The sequence below is a fragment of the Protomyctophum bolini genome, assembly GCF_963924005.1.
Source record: "Protomyctophum bolini genome assembly, chromosome: 15".
Taxonomy (NCBI): domain Eukaryota; kingdom Metazoa; phylum Chordata; class Actinopteri; order Myctophiformes; family Myctophidae; genus Protomyctophum; species Protomyctophum bolini.
In genome coordinates this window covers 28,563,323-28,581,867 of record NC_137876.1, presented here as the reverse complement: position 1 = coordinate 28,581,867, position 18,545 = coordinate 28,563,323, and the positions used below count along the sequence as shown (strand labels likewise).

Sequence of the window (18,545 nt, the reverse complement as noted above, 5' to 3'; positions counted from 1 at the left end):
CTATGGCTGTCAATCCACCGCTCTCCTTTCATTGCACACAGTGCCGGAACTGCAAATGCTAAAGCGTAACGGTCATGAAAGCAAAGTCAACATTCAGACCGTATCTAGAGAGCCAGCCCTGAGTGGTGATGACACGGTCTGAGTGGAAACAGAGCATGCCCAGACAGAGTCAATACTACAGTGGACAAGGGCATTTCCCCTATCAGACTGTGTGCGTTGATGAAATATGAGGCAGGTTATATATTCTGGGTTAAGGCGGGTCAATTAACCGAAAATATATATAAAAATGTACAAAATAGGCGACCTACAATTGTAGATATTATATTATAAAATCATTAATTTACCGTAACTAGAGCCGTGCCCGTTGGACACTGTGACTGGCCTACTTGGAATGATGCAAGTTGGAAATGCATGACCCACCCTGATATTATGCGTTGGAGCCTCTACAGCGGTGCCTGCCTACTTGGAACGATGCAAGTTGGAAATGCATGCCCCAGCCAGATATTGTGTCATATGGAGCATGGAGTTATTTGTCAGGCATGCCTAAATATAGAGTATATGCAGACGTCAGAATTATGTCAGAACAGGCCAGCTCCATATATTGACCCTGGGCAGGGGTCCTGTCCAGAACCCGGGAAGAGGCCTTTTTGGGGCGATTCTGGACAACCGCGGGTCCAACCGAACGGTTCTCAAGTTACGCACAGACAAACAGAGACATGGTGCATTTATAGGTAGATAGATTGAGGCAAAAGTTTGAAATTGTGATATTGATTTGAGTCGTAAGAAAGCTTCCCCATTCAAGCTCAAAGCAATAGATGTTGATTTTCATAATCATGATTTCTTAATCTGCATACAAGCTCAACCTAGCTATCACAAACACAAAACAGCACATGCTGCTGCACCTGACCAAAATATAGAGGAAGAATACAATACATGCAGGTATTGTGAACAATGTCACAACAGCAACATTAACCTCTGTGTACTGTAAAACACACTGACATCTCCATGCAGGGTACACAACATTCTAATCATCAGTTGGGACAGAACAGTTATCCATGGTTACTTGACAACAGCCACAAGGGATGATAATGGTGCCAACATGGCTGACAACAGAACCTGCAGCTTCCAAAACTATCAGTGTAGCATCTACAGCTGTAAAGGGATGGGTGGGACAGGTCTCTTGACCCGTGGTCAAGAACACAGCGATCAAACAGGCCAGCGGTGCGGTGAGACAAGACAATGTGAGTGAGGGAGAACTGGTGTCGGCAGTCTCCTGGCCTGGACATCAGAAGAGTTCAGGGGAGGAGGAAACATCAAAACCAGCAGCTCATGATGCTAGCAAGACGCTGAGTCACTATTATTTTACACTCTGCAAGGTTTACTTTACACTACTACAGGCTGGATTTTGTTTTACTGCATTTTGTTCTTTGCTTCCCTGCTTCCCTTATATTTCATTGGATTGTTAATTTTACATTTGATTATTGCGAACGCAGTGAGCACTTACTATGAAACCTAGCAGATCATGTCTGTCTGTCTGTCTGTCTGTCTGTCTGTCTGTCTGTCCCGCTATCCAAATATGGAGTGTGTTGCATCAGCAATCACTCAGCTCCATATATGGGCACAAAAGGGGCCAGGTCCACTCAGCTCCATATATGGGCACAAAAGGGGCACCATATAAGGAGTCCCCAAAGCAGCTATACGTCCAAAACCCAAATATGTACGAGCTGCGTTCGCTTCCCGCGTTTGCGCGTCTTACTCGTGTCTGCAGTATGTAAAATATATATTAAAAAGGTTATTCATAAATTAGTCAATGGCATCATTTAAATGAGAGAGAGAGAGAGAGAGAGAGCAATACTGCTGCTTTTCACATTGTTATCACTGAAAATCATTGATAACTTAACACCTATGATGCTAAAAACGTGTATTTACAACACGTCCTCTCTTTAGGTCCTTTTTAATTGCTGTAATCCATTTTTTGACAGCTCTCGTTGCTAGGCAACGCCTTGCACACATCTATTAGACATGTTTTGTGCATGCGCGCAGCCGTTCACTTCCTTGTTTACGGGCCGACAAATATTCATTTCTTTGCAGAAAATGCAGTAAATCAAGTATGTTCCCCAAACTATCAAAAGAACAATAATTAATGTGCAATTATGCGTCATAAAGGGAATAATCAATATTATTGTTTTAGCATATTTTGTGCACCACTGCACCAGAAGGACCACAACAGAAGGACTGTGCAAAAAACAGTCTTGGTGATATATTAGCACGCCTATATAGCCTAATGCCCCTTGGAAGTCAAATGATTCATTATTTACTGCTGCCTTAGACATTAATTGCGTTGGGGATGGAGTGTGGGTTAGGGGGAGAGGTTAATGATATGAACAGTGCTGTGCAGCTAGACAGGCCTGATACTATGTTGTTAAGTGGATTTGGACAAGGCGTTTATTCACAATGATGTACTAACTGGAAAGAACCCCCAGCTCATTTCTCCACACCGCTAGAAATCAAACCAATTCAGGCAAATTAGAATTTGTACCCTACCCTCCCTCGGAAAACACCCATCCTTGGGTCTTTGTGCCAACACACCGTGGGATTTCACTCAGCAGTCATCATCTGATCAAAAAGAAGGAATGCAGTGCTATGATTGTGAACCAACTTTCACACCAAAAATTAAGAACATTATGAAATGCATGATTATGAATTATATTAACGTAACGACTCTAACGAGGCATTGAACAAAATGGGCACAAAGTGTAAAAATGTGATGATGAATCACCAACCCAATAAGACTTTCGCTGGTCCTCTCCAACTCAATGGGCACTGCATGGCGCTAACACTGCCAGGATTAGTGGTTCACTGGTTTCATTCACCATGTATACTCAAAGGGCAGAAAATCAATTGCCTATATAACTCTACGGGCCAGGCCTGGCACTGAGACAGCCAGGGTTTAGGGTTCTGTTCCATTCCCTTTTTTTGCTCAAAGGGCAAACATCAAACGGGGAATGCTTGAGTGCCGTGATTTTTGTTTGTTTGAGGTGACAGTACTTCATTAGACTCCTTGATGTGGTTGTGTGCAATGATATCTTCCCTTTGTATTTAGGGTTTCTTCCTGGAGGCTGAAACCTTGACAGTCAAACGTGCCAATGAAAAAACTGTGATATAGTGACATCCCCTCCCCTTTAGCATACAACAACAGCTGTGGGTGCGGCTTCAATTCGGGTCGATCACTATTCACTACCCATCACCACCCACCAGGCAAATCAGGCATACTTAATTAACTGGTGGGCGTGTCCACATAGGAACGTTTGAACAAATACAAATAATGTACACTTTTTAGAAAAAATCTTCCTCCTTATATAATACTGATGATCATGTTTTACGGTGGAAAGAAATCACGGCACTCCATCTTAAATTCTCCAGAGGCTATCTTCTCTCAGAGGCAGAGGTTCCAAAACGTACAGCATGTACAGTGTTCCGGTCATGCTGGTGCTATGGTGCGTGGAGCTCCACTGGCCCATTAGTCATGACTCCAATCTTGGCACTCCTTGGCAGAATACCACCATAGAGGCTGTCCTTCAACCAGCCTTGTGAGGCGGCATTGTCTGTATGCTAAACACGGCCTCACACCAGTCTCACCCACACCCAATGCACACACGCTCTCCAAAAACAGTACTGCCACATTTGACCCTCGAAAACAAAACAGGTCCACTCTGATTTCAGGCAAATCTTGGGATCAGAGAAGAGTACAGTTGGTGAACTATTCGCCTATAGAACAGTATGCCAAGCAGCAACCTAATGTGCTACATTGTGTCATGTGGAACTCTGTTACAAAATGTTCTCATGGTGCAAACAACGTGTTTTGTCATTTAAAATGTTCTATATTATAAATACCCTACCCTCATTTACCGTTGCTCTGTAGTAGGCCTATTTATTATTATTGTTGTTTGATGAATCTTGTCTTTTGCCTCGTTTCTACTGTATACTACAGTACTTTCTTATAATTACATTAAAGCTGTAACCTTAGGGTGGAAACTATTCTTCACAACTTAAAAAAGAACATCACACCACCACCGGCAACAATCATAAACACCAACAATAAATAGTGAAAACATTATAAATATATCACAAAATAAAACTCTGTTTCCAACAGAGGAAGGAAAACAGTCCATGGAACAACACAGAGCAAACATAACAGAGTAACAGACTAACTGACTAGATCGCTTGGAAGTTGGAATGTCCACTCCCAGCCATGACAACAATAAGATGAAGTGACATTCAGTCATAAACCAGACAACAGTTGTCCCCAGGTCGTTGTCACAAAAACATGTGATGCATTTTAAGCTTTACTAGTTGCTGTTTATGGAACATGGTAGCATAGTCCATGGCATTGAGTGGACTGTAAAAAAAATCTATTCTCTGCATTGCACAAGTTCTAGGTGAAGGGAATATATGAATTCTGAGTGCATGCATTGCTTTTAGGACAGTATACTATAGACTAGAGAGCATCGTGCATACCCTCAACACAGGCCCAGGATGCTAGACGTGCAGCTTTGTTCTGCAAGTTGAAGCTTGTGCAAATCTCTCTTTGTCTCACTTCACCAAACACAGTCAGGATGAGACATAACCAGCGCTTGTAAAACCTGCCTGAGTTAATGTGTCAGGAAATAAGTACATCACCTCCTAATAACAAACGCTAGCCTTCCCATTTTAGGTACAAGCTTATAGCTGGGCAAGGTAGTATCAGATAACCCCACAATTACCCGGATAACACAGAAGTTTTTTTCCCCCCCCTCACACTTTTCAACACAATGGATGGAGAAAAGTGACATGTATTACAGAGGTGCCCTAATAGCACCCATACCACATCAATATATTCGTTCTCTCCAATTAATTTTACATATCTGTCTCCACTGTGCCGTCTATTAAAGCAGACATACCTTTAGCTCTGGTCCATAGCCTTACTGCTCTTGCTGCCGATGCATTAAGGCTATGGAACTGATTGGCTTCCTGCCTCGCATGAAATGCAGACCAGCCTCTCCTCTGTAGCAAAAATAAAAAATAATGTTTTACCTACTCACCAATACAAAGACAGATTGTGTATTTTAGTAAGTGGACGCACTCCGAGCCCCCACCACACATAAATGCACTTTTTGGCCAGAAAGGGATTTTGTTTTCACCGGGAAAAATAAATAATTGTAGTTACTCCACTGCGCCCTCCACCGATATTGCCAAGAGAAAACCCTTTCTGGCCAAAAAGTGCATTTATAGTTATAAGTGTGCTTGGGGGGCTCAAACTGCATCCACTAAGAAAAGTAGGCTTTCTACACAACCCGTCTTTGTATTGGTGAGTAGGTAAAACATTATTTAAATTTTCGCTACAGAGAGGCTGGTCTGCATTTATGCGAGGCCCAGAAGTCGACAGTAACATAGCTCTAAATTCGACGGCATTAGAGCTATGGACCAGAGCTAACATACCTTCAAAATGTATGTTTTTAAGATATTACTTTTCTGATTCACTGTGACTAACACAGCCCATTACCAAAAGAGCACTCTAAAATTGTAAAATACCCAAGTGCTAGCTTTTCAACCTCTGCTCTGGCCTTTACAGATAACACTATCCTAGAGTTCTTCAAAGGAGAGAAGACTGTAAAGAGTCCCTACTTCACTCTAAAGCCGAGTTCTGACACATCATAAGCTATGTACAGTAGATGTTGTCAGTCCATCTCTCTGTCCGTCTCTCGGTCCATCCAGGCCCTGATTTGTTGTGCTGTTGCTGTAAGACCAGTTTTCATCACAAAGCTGACAGCGATGGGACAGACTGACTGAGTGCTAAATCTGTAAAGATCAACAACATCCACGTTCACCAAAAAAGCTAAAGGTTAGCAGTGGGGCTATATGGGCTGCTGTACACAGACAGTGGTGGGCTTGAGTTATAGCCACGCAGTGTGCCAGCTCATCACTATCTGGGAATGAGATTGCCAGATTGGCCAGCTAACAAACAGATGGAGACATTACAGAGATATAATATTCCCTCTTTAGGTTGAAACACAAGTCATGTGAATCAAGATGCTACGGCCATGAAAAAGGTAATGGTCTGACGTGAATGTGATTATGTGAGAGAGCTGATTAAATGTATACATAATACATATACTATGCACATAAAACACTTAAGAATCTTGAGCAACCTTCATCCACTGCCTCAAATATGATAGCTGCTAAGCTTAAGACAGAATGCCATTAGCTGCGACATGCTGTGAGCTTGTAGAACGGCTATTTTCAACAAAGATACATTGCAGCTTGAGGCGTGGTGGAACACTGTCGAGCTTAACAGCTAGTACTAGATAATAGAGAATGTTTCTTTCCCTTAAATATTTTGAGAGGACTTTGCCAGAACACTTTGCAGGCTGAAGGGCTCTCATGCTTCCTGAAGATTGTGTACTAGCAGTGAAATGTATCCGTGTAGTAGTATTCAGTGTGCTGTGCTCCTTCAAGTCAGGAGCAAGGACTACTACAAAGTTTACAAACACTCTCGTCTACTGTCTTGACAACAACCTCACTGCAAGACTTTTGGCTGGTGTTCTAATGCTCTCTCTCTCTCTCTCTCTGACAGGAGCAGCAACAAGCATCTCTTATCCCCATCAGCAAGAATTTATCCATACAGCCAGACAAGTAGCCTTGCTGTGTAACCAATTTACTGTGCTACTGAAAATGAATTAATTTTAGACCAAGGATAGCAAAATAAGCATCTAATCTTGCCTAATGCCTTATATTAGAGAGCCTTATCTTGAACCAACACAACTCTCCACTCCTCAGGGCAGTCACCTCAAGCAGTGCTGTGTGCGTGCATTGTGTATGCACACACACTGTTTATTGTGCATCACAATGCAACATGTCACCTCAAAGTAAAGTTGAGCCAGATTGATTTGCCTGAGTGATGACACGAAATGTGTCACAGCACAGCTGCAGCCACGCACAGATAGTCAACTCCCATCGCTATACATTAACCACCACTGTCCAACCATGCAGTGGTTTGGATCGAACTGAAGCCAATGTCAATACCACAGTGCTGGCCGACTTATAGGAATACGGACGGTTGTTGTGTGCGACGCGCCTCAGGTTGTGTGTGACTGTGTGTGCTGTGCACTGCTCTGCATCCCTGACTGTGCAGACAATCTGGACTAGAGTCTGCATGCATGAGCCAGGGATTGACATTAGACAGGCAACGATTACACTGATACAGAACAACCTGTTAGTGCAATGGTTCCCAAACTTTTACATTTCAAGGTCTCCCTTTAACTCAAATGGACCTAGTTTCATTTGTATACCGAGTCTGTCAGTAAGTTACCTGCATGTAAAGGCAAGGATGAATTTAGAGACGCCCCCCTAAAGGAACCCGGAGTGTCCCTGAAATACACTTTGAGAACCACTGTGTTGGTGCATGCAAAGCAGCATTTTCACACTGAACGTGGATGTGGTGTGTACCTGAATCGCCCTCCGCAGTGCTGGCATTGGTCCCCAACCCAACCTGGGAAGCACAGGCAGCTGCCAGTGGCGGCGTTGCATTGGCCATTCATGCACGCTTTGTCGCATTCCTTCGCCTGGGTGAGAGCGGGCAGCCCGGCGAGCAGCGACACGACGGACAGAAGGAGCACGGTTTTCAGCGTCGAGCCGCGGGGGCTCGTCTCCGTGAGGGAGCGACGAAGGCTCCGGCCGAAGCCCGAGCAGGCCCGCCGTGTCGCCCCGTCCATTCTCTCCTCCTCACTATTAAAAGATGGCTGCTGGCTGCTGCTGCTTGCTTACAGGGCAGTCGCTACTCCGTTTAATCTGGTGGTGTGCGGCCGGCCCGGTGCGCTGCTCGTCTGTGAAACGCTGTCGCTGATTGTGAGATACGCCGTGCGGAGGCTCTTTGTTGTGCCTGGGTTAATCAGTTACTTGGTTTCCATCTTTGCGGTGGTTCTTCTGCTTCCCACCGCTGCACCGAGCCGCATATTGACATGCGGACGTGACGACACGACAGCGGAAGTGCCAAGCGATTGGTGGAGGCGGCGCGGGGAGCTTCAAAATAAGACTACCTGTGAAAGGAAGGATGGCTAATGTGTGGACTGTGGCCCCTTTAACTATAGACTCTATGGCGTACCCTCGATCGTCCCAAGCAAGCAATTTATTATACATTTATAAAATGTAATTGGATTTCATACTGCAAGTATTGCACACTGGCTAATTTATGTACCCTTTCGTATGTGATAAACATGCAGATTATGTGAGTAGTGACATTATTTATTCATTTTCTTTTCGATTGAGGATGTCAACAAAACTAGTCCAGAAGAAGGTCACACACACACACACACACACACACACACACACAAATTCTATAAGTTTAACGACCGCGACCCCCAAAATATATGTTCACAAATTGCACACCAAGGACACAAAAGTGTACAAATATTATATTGTTTATTAAATTTAGACTTGTAAGAAGTCATCATATTTCAAACGCACTCCACTGTATGAAGCGCATTCATTAATATCACCAACCCATAAAATGGATTAATCTCGGCATTGAAACATAAATAAAAACAAATAAACATATTTACAATTCAAAATGGACAGAGAACGGACATTGTGAAGAAACACAAAAACTACATGTCGAGCAAGAGGCATCAGACATTGGGAATCTTAAACTTTAACAGAATTGGGCCAGGGAATAGATTAGATAGCAAAGAATAGGGGTAAGAAGACGTAATTAAACAATGCTTGACCCAACAGTGATTTCAATGGGTCTCAGTGGAACAAAAGAAGAAAAAAGAACATAACCACTTGAACCCCAGCATCAATATTCTAGTGGGAAATGTCATCCAGAAATGGCTGATCTACATGCTCACAATGCGTCGCAAGTTAACACATTGTGAGATTGTAGCTTCTGATTGGCTACTTTTGTCGAATAGATTTGATTGGAAAGAGAGAATGTAGACGTAAAAAGTTGAAAGTAACTCAAGTCCAGTTTTCTAAGACTAGGGGTTTAAGTGGTTTAAACCCAGACAGTACACTGTAATCCAAAAGGTTGTAGTGAGCCTTAATAATTAAAGCTGTAATCCGTGAGTTCTGTGTCCTACCCCGGGATTCAAACCCGGGTCTCCCACATGGGAGACAGAATGTCTGCCTTTCATCAAGAGGAATACCTGCTTTATTTTATTATTATTATTATTAGGGCGGTATTGCACTCATGAGCTTCAGGCAGAACCACTAGTCAACCATGAGGTGTCCAACCCAACACCAGGGTCAGTGGAGGAGTAGGGCGAACCACTGCCGATGTGCTAGTTATAAAGTATGAACATACTTTACTATAGAGATAGATTGGTTAACACAATGTGTTATTTATATTTTTTAGGTACCGGATTGCAGCTTTAACAACGATTTAAGGTATGTGCCAAGTGATGTCAAGTTTGTTCAAGAGCTTCGTCTTTCCCCGCTCAAAATGATTTAGACAAAGTCTGTACACAATAAACAATAATTGCGTAAGAAAACACTTTCGAGAAAACATATAGGAGAGAGTGGTGTTGGGGGTGGGGTAATTACTAATAACACAATTGTCATTGAAAAGAAAATACAGTTGTTTAAACTGTGATGAGACATTTGCTGGAGGGAGCAAGTAATCATTCAGACAATGAACCATCACAATTGGGTCATTTTGGACAGATGGAATTTGACTTACAAGTGACAGTCATACATTACAGTCCTTACAGTAATAAAAAAAAGAGCTGCAGAATTCAAAAACTGCCATTATCCAAAATGTCCTTATAAAAGTACAATCATTACAGTACATTACAAGTGTGTGTGTGTGTGTGTGTGTGTGTGTGTGTGTGTGTGTGTGTGTGTGTGTACACAGATAAGTCATGCGACTCTCAGAAAACTCCCCGCACAACTCAGGAGATCAAACAAAGAGTGGTCACATGACTCAGTCAGGTCCAGGTATGGGTAACTTGTTTAACCAAAAGTGGAAAGGAGAGGAGAGGAGAGGAAAGATTTCCTTTGCTAGTATCATGCTCTCTAGGCGAAGACCTGGGTCAAACAGTATTTGGAAACAGTTTGTATTATCACCAATGACCACCAGGTGGCTGGTGTCAGTACGGTACCACTCGACCAGGACATAAGAGCACATTTTAGTCTTAACATTGTTGAAATCACCATTTTAACCAAGGTGGAAAATGTCACCTGCCTCGTTACTCACTGCAGGGAAAAACCCCACCCATTTGGTAGATGACGTAAATTAAAACAAACATCAAGAATCAAGAATAATCTACAATTACCATTTGACCCAGAAGTGGAGAAGTGACCACATCTCCTACGGCTGGAGTCACAGGGCAACATTCCGCTATCTGTAAAATGCAGCTATCGTGTCATTGGTTCCTCTTCCCACATTATAGTATATCACATTATCTTACAGCAGCCTTATGATAAAGCCATTTACAAAGCAATGGTGCCGTACATCATATGTACAGGATCGATCACACTTATCCATGATTCAGCAAATAGAAAGAAATAGTATTTTTGTTTCCTTCATTTATGTACAATAGCAAAAATGAGGTGGTGCAAAATTCATAGAGCACCTCAAAGTTTTAGAATCCCTGTGTAAAATGTACACAAACCTGCCCCAAGTACTGGCGTTTTAAAAGTACTGGTTTCTTTTTGGACAAATCTACAATCACACGCACCTCCTCTGAGTTGCCCTGACAAAGACATGCAAGAATTAAGACAGGAGCCAGAAAAGCGGCTGTGCATTCATTCAAAATTGAGACCAGCAGTCCCCAGTTTCTGAAGGCAAATCATATCTAACAGACGTACTCATACAGTTTTGTTCTAGGCAACACGTGGTCGACCTCTTCTCATAAAAAAAACAAAAAGAAAAATAGTTTTTTTTTTTTTGGTCTTCCAAATCAAGCATGTTACTTGGGTGTTAGCAAACACCTCTTAGTGCTTGTACCAGTGATTTGTACTGGTCACCAGTAGATAGAATGGTAAAGCATTATCAAGGCCCCTTTGGAGTGTCCTCTTGGTTTGGTTACCTGAGGTGTAGCGTGAGTGGGCGAACACTGGCCAAGTGACAGGTGGAAGCGATGTGTCATGAGACAGAGCTGTGGTTAAAAGCCATTCGTAAATATTCGTCAGTGTTTCTTTTCTACTGCATGAAGTACAGCATTGGTGGGCTCCGACATGCAGGACACTACAGTGACCACTACAAAGCTTCACAGCATCACAGGGAAGGAATGTTCATTTAGTATACCTTTCTGCAACTGGCAAGTTCTGGAGACTATCATCAAACCCCACCTATTAAGCACAATCCACACAGACCGAAACGAACACCAAGAACTATTTGCAACTACTAGTTGACCCTGGACCGATTGTGAGCATCAGGTTACAACTCTCACTTGCAGTGAGAGACATTGTGCATAACTGTGTGGTTGAATCCATAACCAGGCAACACACTGATGCGATGACCACTTTCAACCGGGCGTCCCTACTTTGGGCATGTCATTATACAGGCAGGCAAAAAAAAAAAAAACTTTTCAAAGAAATCGTAAAAATGGCAGATCTACAATTTTGAGTTTGTGGATTGGCGATTTTCGCTATCTGTCATACAACAAAGTATATAGGGTTTAAGTGGTTAAAAAGTAGGTGCATTAGGGGAATGGCTGTCTTGAGCAAGGTTTCTGTGCATCTTGATGATTGACGTCCTGGTGTGTCAATTTGTGCTGTGTGTGTGACAAGCAAGTACAACACGTGTTCAGCAATACATCTTGGGACAGCACCGTCACCAAGACATACATTATTATTGACACTTGAAGATCTTCATTTTGGGCAGTAGGTTACTGGCATGCAACCGCAAGGGGTGAAGTTGTCTCTCTTAGGCAGTAACCAGTCATACAGTAAGGCTGGAAGGGATAGGAGGGAGTTGTGGGAAAGTAAATAGGATAATTGTGTCGTCGTGGTGCCATCCTTAGGTGCTGGAGGATTGACGGGAGGGCCGGTTCATGGAGGAAGCGCTGTATGTTCGAGATCTCTGCCTCAGGGCCAATCGGCAAGGCACCTCCAGCTCTTGGAAGAGGGGTGTCTCTGTAATGTCCACCGCCTCTGGACGTTCGCTGGGACTCCGTGACAGCATGCTGCGTATCATGCCCAGCTATAGACGAATGAACACAAGCACACACACACACACACTGTAAAATAGGGAGCAGCGTATTTCCAGTTGGTGAATCACAGATTATGTAAATGGGATTTGTACTAATCCAATTACGCAAACATGGGTAAACATGGTAAATGGATTACAGATACTTCTGTGAAAGTAGTGTGAAAGTAGCGGAACTGTTTACAAGTCGTGTTAGTCAGAAATTTGTTGAAAGTTAATTCTCAGAGTTAGATTATGCAAACACGATTTAAGCAGTTTTTGAAATGATGAGTGAGGAACAGCTCTCCGTATAACAAGAAGTAATAAGATTACATTCTCATATTTAGGTAATCCAATAAATTATGCCATTGTATATGAATTAAAACAATTAATATTTAAATATGTGAACTGATATTGTAATATTCAGCTTCCCAGCTCTGGATATCACCATCTTTGTTCAACTCTCACTAACTGCCTCAAAATCTTAAAAAAATAAAAAATAAAATCAATTCCTCTTATAACCACTAGATGGGAGCAGAGTATCAAGAGTCAGGACACACTCACCTCCTGCACGTTGTTTTTGGAAAACAGCTCAGGGAACTGCAAAGCTCTCACCTCTGTCAGCGTCTGTGGAGGAGGGGGGTATGTAAACAACTTTCAGTGAAACTATGGCAATAATTAATCAAGTCCTCGGCTCTTTGTTAGAGACAAAAGGCGCCAGGTCTAATCGCAAAATGTCTGTGTGGGAATTTACATTATGCAGTGGCCATTACATTTATGCAGTGGGCAGTAATAGGCTATTTACAATAATGCTAATGTTTTTGGCTCTTTTCCAAGCAAGAGTGAGCATACATTATTGAAAATAAACAAAAGAACAAAACAATGTAATACAAACTAAAAACACATTTAGCACAATATGTCCATTATACAGTATGTTTGCTCACTTACCCGTACTCTCTCCATTTGCGTTCTGAATGGACAGAGCAGCTCAAACAGGATCAGACCCAAAGAGTAGATGTCTACTTTGTGAGAGTATGAGTTTCCAGAAAGCTGCAAGAATACAATGAAACGTGTAGATATTATTCAGTCATTGGTACTTCATACTGTATCTCTTTGTTGTTGTTGTTTTTTTCAATAATCGCAATTTTAATATTTTAAATTATATCAGATTAAAACATTTAAAACACTGCAACACACTTTGTAATTATAAAACAGTTAAGTCTACAACTTATTTCTTTACTTTACGATTCTGACATTACTTAACCAGTGATCTGCCCCGCCCTTTTCCCCCCACAACACCAAATCTCGTACCAAAAACAGCTGATCTACAAGCTCACAGCATGTCGCAACTGGACGCATTCCGAGATTTTAAATCTGCTATTTGTGATGAATGTTGGGCCAGAACGGGTCCCTTGTGGTTCCGTTACCTGCTCTGGGCTCATGTACAGCTTGGTGCCAACCTGTCCCGTGTGTCGGGTCAGTATGGGGAAGGGAGTCAGGGCTCCTGGCTCATCGTCGTCTTCCTCTTGGTCCATGGCTGTCACCAGACCGAAGTCTCCCACCTTCACCACGTCGTCCATGGTGAAGAAGATGTTGGATGGCTGAAGGATTTGAGACAAGGTTGAGTGATGCGTTACGGTCAGGCGGTGGAAACATCCAACGTATCCATCTATGCTTCGGATGATAACACAACCCAGGTTTCCATTCACTGTCTCCATCTCAGCTTTGAAATAATTAATTAAATACTAAGATTACCGGTATTTGGTGTGTGTGTGTGTGTGTGTGTGTGTGTGTGTGTGTGTGTGTGTGTGTGTGTGTGTGTGTGTGTGTGTGTGTGTGTGTGTGTGTGTGTGTGTGTGTGTGTGTGCGCTCACATATTGTTTCCATTTTATTATTATCTGTGTCTGTGTGTGATCTCCTGCAATTATAGCATTTATCTACTATTTTTATTTCCTGAGTTGGCAACACATACTGTAATGTTCAATTGTTTGTCTTTTTGCTTTCTGTATGTCCTTGTCTATTTCTGTTCATGAAAAATGAATAAAATTTAAGATTACCGGTATTTGGAAAAAATAAAAATAATTTATATTATGTATCTATCTATTTTATTTAACCATTTAGGCCCGATTGAAACATTTTCCTTGTAGCAGATCTATAAGCTGTCCCCTGTACCCGTCGCAATGTGACCAAACTTTAACATGCCCAAAATTGGGCCACTAGTGGTAAAAATAAATAAATCAGGACACATGGGCTCTATAAGAGATCGAAAAACCACGTTGTTCGCTTAGAAAACAAAAGAAGAAAAAGAGGGTGTAGTGGTGACTCGCTGGCCGAGCATTGAAAACAAAGTTGCAGAATCCAGGGTTCAACACAAGTTGGACCCAGGACTTTGCAGAAAACTGTCCCCTCCTCTCTGCCTACATCTCCCCCCCTCTCCCTCTCCACTATACAGTCCAGTAAAAACAGAATACCCTCACTAGTGAGAATCTTTGTATCCCTGTGCTCACCTTAAGGTCTCTGTGCATGAGTCCCTTGCTGTGGAGGAAGTCGACAGCCTCGGCGATCTGCAGGAAGATGTCCAGACACTGGCTGTGTTCCCTCTGCTCAGGAAGACATCGCTGGGACATCCAGTCCTTCAAGTTCTCCTTACGACACAGCTGCATCTGGATGTACAGGTATACCTGGGACACAAATACACTAATTATTTATATTTACATATCTATATATATATATATATATATATATATATATATATATATATATATATACACACACACACACACACACACATAATTTATTTCCTTCGCAATTCAGTATGAAGTCAGTCATAAAATGCTAATAGTGTCTTCAATAATGTACCAATAATGTTTTTTTTAGATACCAAGTTGATAAAAAACATTTAAAAATGGGCAGAAACCGCTTATGTCCATAATCCTTATTATTGTCCTACTTCGTTATACTACAGTGCCACACAAAAGTAAAACAAATAGCCAATGTACGATGTAATGCCTTTTGAGCTTGTAGATCAGTTATTTTTGCTATTTTAGAATTCTGAAAAGTAACAGTTTTGGACATAATTATATGAGGTTTCCACCCGACAGCAACGATATGTAAAACATAGGATCATGAAGAACCTACTGTATGTGTCAAAACGTAGGTATTTTATGTCTTTGTATGTTCAATTGAACATTATCTGTAGGCCTCACAAGTAATCAAGCCAATAAATAATTAAGAATGATTGTACGCAGACAGTAAAAAGTCCTGCCTATGGACTGTCCTTCTACCCCATAGAGATGCATGTTAAATGACAGGATTTCTAAATATAAATAATCTGTCATTTCAGTAGCAAGAGCATCAAAATGTCTTCTAAATCTAGTCAACCAGGCCTGTAGTAGTCTATGCACTGGACAAATTTGCATGACATTATTTAAATAAACTAGAAAATACAAGGAAATTAAATGATGAATGGAGAATCAACTTTTAACGACCACCCGTTTTCATGTTGCACGGTAAGACTACGGTCATTAGTATTATTGCCATCACCTGGGTGGATAAGTCGTGTAAATTCCTCGACTTTAAACCGTGTATATGTTCAACAACACATTTTGCTACACATTGTAGCAAACTCAACAATAACTATTTCGTTCATCATGATAAGCTAACTGTACAACTACATGACATATCACGCACCATGCAAAACAATCAGCACATTTATGTTATATAAACGAAACAACATAACATATACTGTAGATGATTATATAAATTATTACTTCAATACATTAATTGTATTGACTGTTGCAGCCCTAGAACCTACTGTAGCTTGTGCTAGTTTGTGCATATAATAATGTGCTGAATAAAAACGGCTTCCTAAACTCTGAAATTATTTTATGGTTTTCCTGGTACCGACTGACCTACAGTGAGATAACATGAAAACAGTTCAGAGTTTTGTTGTATGTCTTTTCTTTACTGAATCGTAACATGTTAAATATTAAAACAATGACAGCAGAGCAGCAACAAAACCTCACTTCAGCAAACGTCTTAACACTACAACGTACAACTTACAATACCACTATGATCACCACTAATCCATGAATCAATTAACCTTAATCTATGTGATTCACGTAATGACAGTAAAATAAGTTAACAATAAACCCACCTTGGGTGAAGGCTGTGTCCGCTGGGCCGGTGGGCTGGAGGGAGGGAGGGTCAGTGTGAGTGAGGTGGGCCGTGGGGGAGAGGACGAGAGGACCACTTCCTGTCCTCTGGTGCGCAGCAAGGATGAAGAGCTGGCCTTCTCCATCAGCGGGAAGCCGGGAATAGCCACGCCTGAGACAGAGACAGAGTCCGCCACCGCGTCCACGTCGCGGTCGCAGCCCGAGTCTTCGAACACAATGTCAAAGGAGGAGGAGGTGCAGTCGCCAGCGACGGGTCCTCCGCGAGGAGGACACAGCTCAAAAGAGTGAGGGGTGTCGGGGCTCTCGGAGGCTTCTGGGTCCGCCTGGCTCTGGCTGTCCCGTTCCGACATCAGGCTGTCCTGACCCAGGAGAGGGTGGACGGACATGGCGCTGCCGTCCCCCTCACTGAAGCCAGCCGCTCTGAACAGCAGACCCCGGCTCTCGTCCACGGTGGACACGTCATCCTCCAGTCCGTCCTCCTGTCCTCCATCACGTGCTCCTGCACAGACTTCAGGGCTGGACACTGGAGAGACAGAGCTGCTGGACACAGGAACCTTGACCGACAGTGGCTCCATGTGTTCAGGGAACGTCATTGGCCAGTCGGTGGTGCTGTTGCAGAGAAAATGAGAGAATCTGTAACTGTTCTGTGGAAAAAAACACTAAGCTAGAGGCTGTGGCATGTGTAATGACTGAATGAAAACAGAATAAATTATTGGAAACGGGGCACTTTATTTTAGTTTTGTCACTATAAAGGTCCTTGCAGACTGGACACGTTTTTCGGAAAACCGGCGGAAAAAGGCTGGTAAAAATAAAAAAAATGCAGCAGTGTGCAGGGACCTTAAGGCCATTTTAAGAAAGTCATACAATTTTTTAAACATAAGTAAATATATGTTGCAACCCTAAGCTGTAATGTCACCCATTCCATTTCCTTACAGTCTTGTGACTGTCTTTCACCAAAGGTGGATTGCAGAGAATCAGGTATATTGTAACTTGTCTACGACATTTGTTATCAAAATGCTCTCGTCAATGTAATGCCCTTGCAAGCAAGGCTAGGCAGAGTGGGGGCCACAGTCCACACTTTTCAAAAAAATTAAGCTACTGCATAGCTACCTAAAAATCACACTTGTGTGAACTTTTAGTTGACAATGAATGAAGAAGTTACCTTATGTGTTTGAGCAAATCGGTATTTTTGTCCTACACAAAAATGTAATTCCCATTGACAATGAATGGAGAATAAACATCATACAGGTACTGTACCTGTATGATGTTTATTCTCCATTGTGTCTGAGAATGTTACATCATGCTGATAAGAGCGGCCCTCACTTCATACAGGTGTGATTTTTTTTTTTTTTCTGAGCTCAATTGCACCCAAAAAACCTGAACTTTTAACATTCAGTAGATTTTCTGTGGTCTGATAGTTTCTGGCTCAAACAAGTGCTCTGATTTGCCTGTGGCATAGGCAAAAACTAACTTAAAAAGCATGAAACTGAAACATTTCATTAAAAGAAATCTGTGTAATTTATGGCAAGAAATTACGACATCGTGACAAGAAGCATGCAAAAACACTTCCCTGATTTCAACACTATGGATATTTGGAATGAAAAAAATAATTTAGGATAAAAAAAAACACCCATTTTGTCTAACCTGCCATCTTTTAGCCATCTTTGGTCCATCTCCTCCTGCCAGCCCTCCGGAGGGCTCTCCTGCCAAGCGTTGAAGTAGCGAATGATCCCTGGGTGCTCCAGCTTGGCTAGCGCCTTCACCTCCCGCATCACCTTCTCGCGGGCCAGTTCCCTGATGACAGGGGAACAGGATAACGCAGATTCAGATTCAGGATCACCTCATCTTCAGTTCAAGCATAACACTATTTTTAACACACCAACTAAATTCACATTCCCACCTGATGTGATGATATTGAATTTTGTTTTTGTTGTTATTCTTCATGTCAATCACACAGTCACTGTCATGTCTATGAATTGATTGCATGAGGCCTAAATGGAAATGGCTATTGGACTAAGTGTTTAACTGTACTCCGTCTAATAGACAATTCAATCAATCCATCAAACCAGTGTGCAGCACACGTTTATCGCAGGTTCACTTTCAATTCACTTAGATAGCTTTTTATGACAAATATGTTTCGACTTGGAGAAATTTCCACTGCCTTCGTTTTGCTGCCGAGTGTGCATGTTCTCCGTCAGCCCAGT

The 18,545-nt window shown here is 42.2% G+C and overlaps 2 protein-coding genes across 5 annotated transcripts in view; both read right to left on the bottom strand.

Moving 5' to 3' along the window:
• atrn (attractin) overlaps nucleotides 1-8,000 on the bottom strand; it is a 135,716-nt gene extending 127,716 nt beyond the window's left edge. For all 4 annotated transcript variants that reach the window (XM_080784406.1, XM_080784405.1, XM_080784408.1 and 1 more), the window contains exon 1: nucleotides 7,486-8,000. In XM_080784406.1, coding sequence (XP_080640532.1) covers nucleotides 7,486-7,751 — 266 coding nt within the window. In that variant the 5' untranslated portion in view covers nucleotides 7,752-8,000. The remainder of the gene's footprint in view (nucleotides 1-7,485) is intronic.
• Nucleotides 8,001-8,440: 440 nt separating this feature from the next.
• eif2ak3 (eukaryotic translation initiation factor 2-alpha kinase 3) overlaps nucleotides 8,441-18,545 on the bottom strand; it is a 47,939-nt gene continuing 37,834 nt past the window's right edge. The window contains exons 12-18 of the mRNA XM_080784500.1: nucleotides 17,986-18,135; nucleotides 16,323-16,950; nucleotides 14,674-14,847; nucleotides 13,594-13,767; nucleotides 13,115-13,216; nucleotides 12,731-12,793; nucleotides 8,441-12,181 (exon numbers count right to left, since the gene is read on the bottom strand). Coding sequence (XP_080640626.1) covers nucleotides 11,999-12,181; nucleotides 12,731-12,793; nucleotides 13,115-13,216; nucleotides 13,594-13,767; nucleotides 14,674-14,847; nucleotides 16,323-16,950; nucleotides 17,986-18,135 — 1,474 coding nt within the window. The 3' untranslated portion in view covers nucleotides 8,441-11,998. The remainder of the gene's footprint in view (nucleotides 12,182-12,730; nucleotides 12,794-13,114; nucleotides 13,217-13,593; nucleotides 13,768-14,673; nucleotides 14,848-16,322; nucleotides 16,951-17,985; nucleotides 18,136-18,545) is intronic.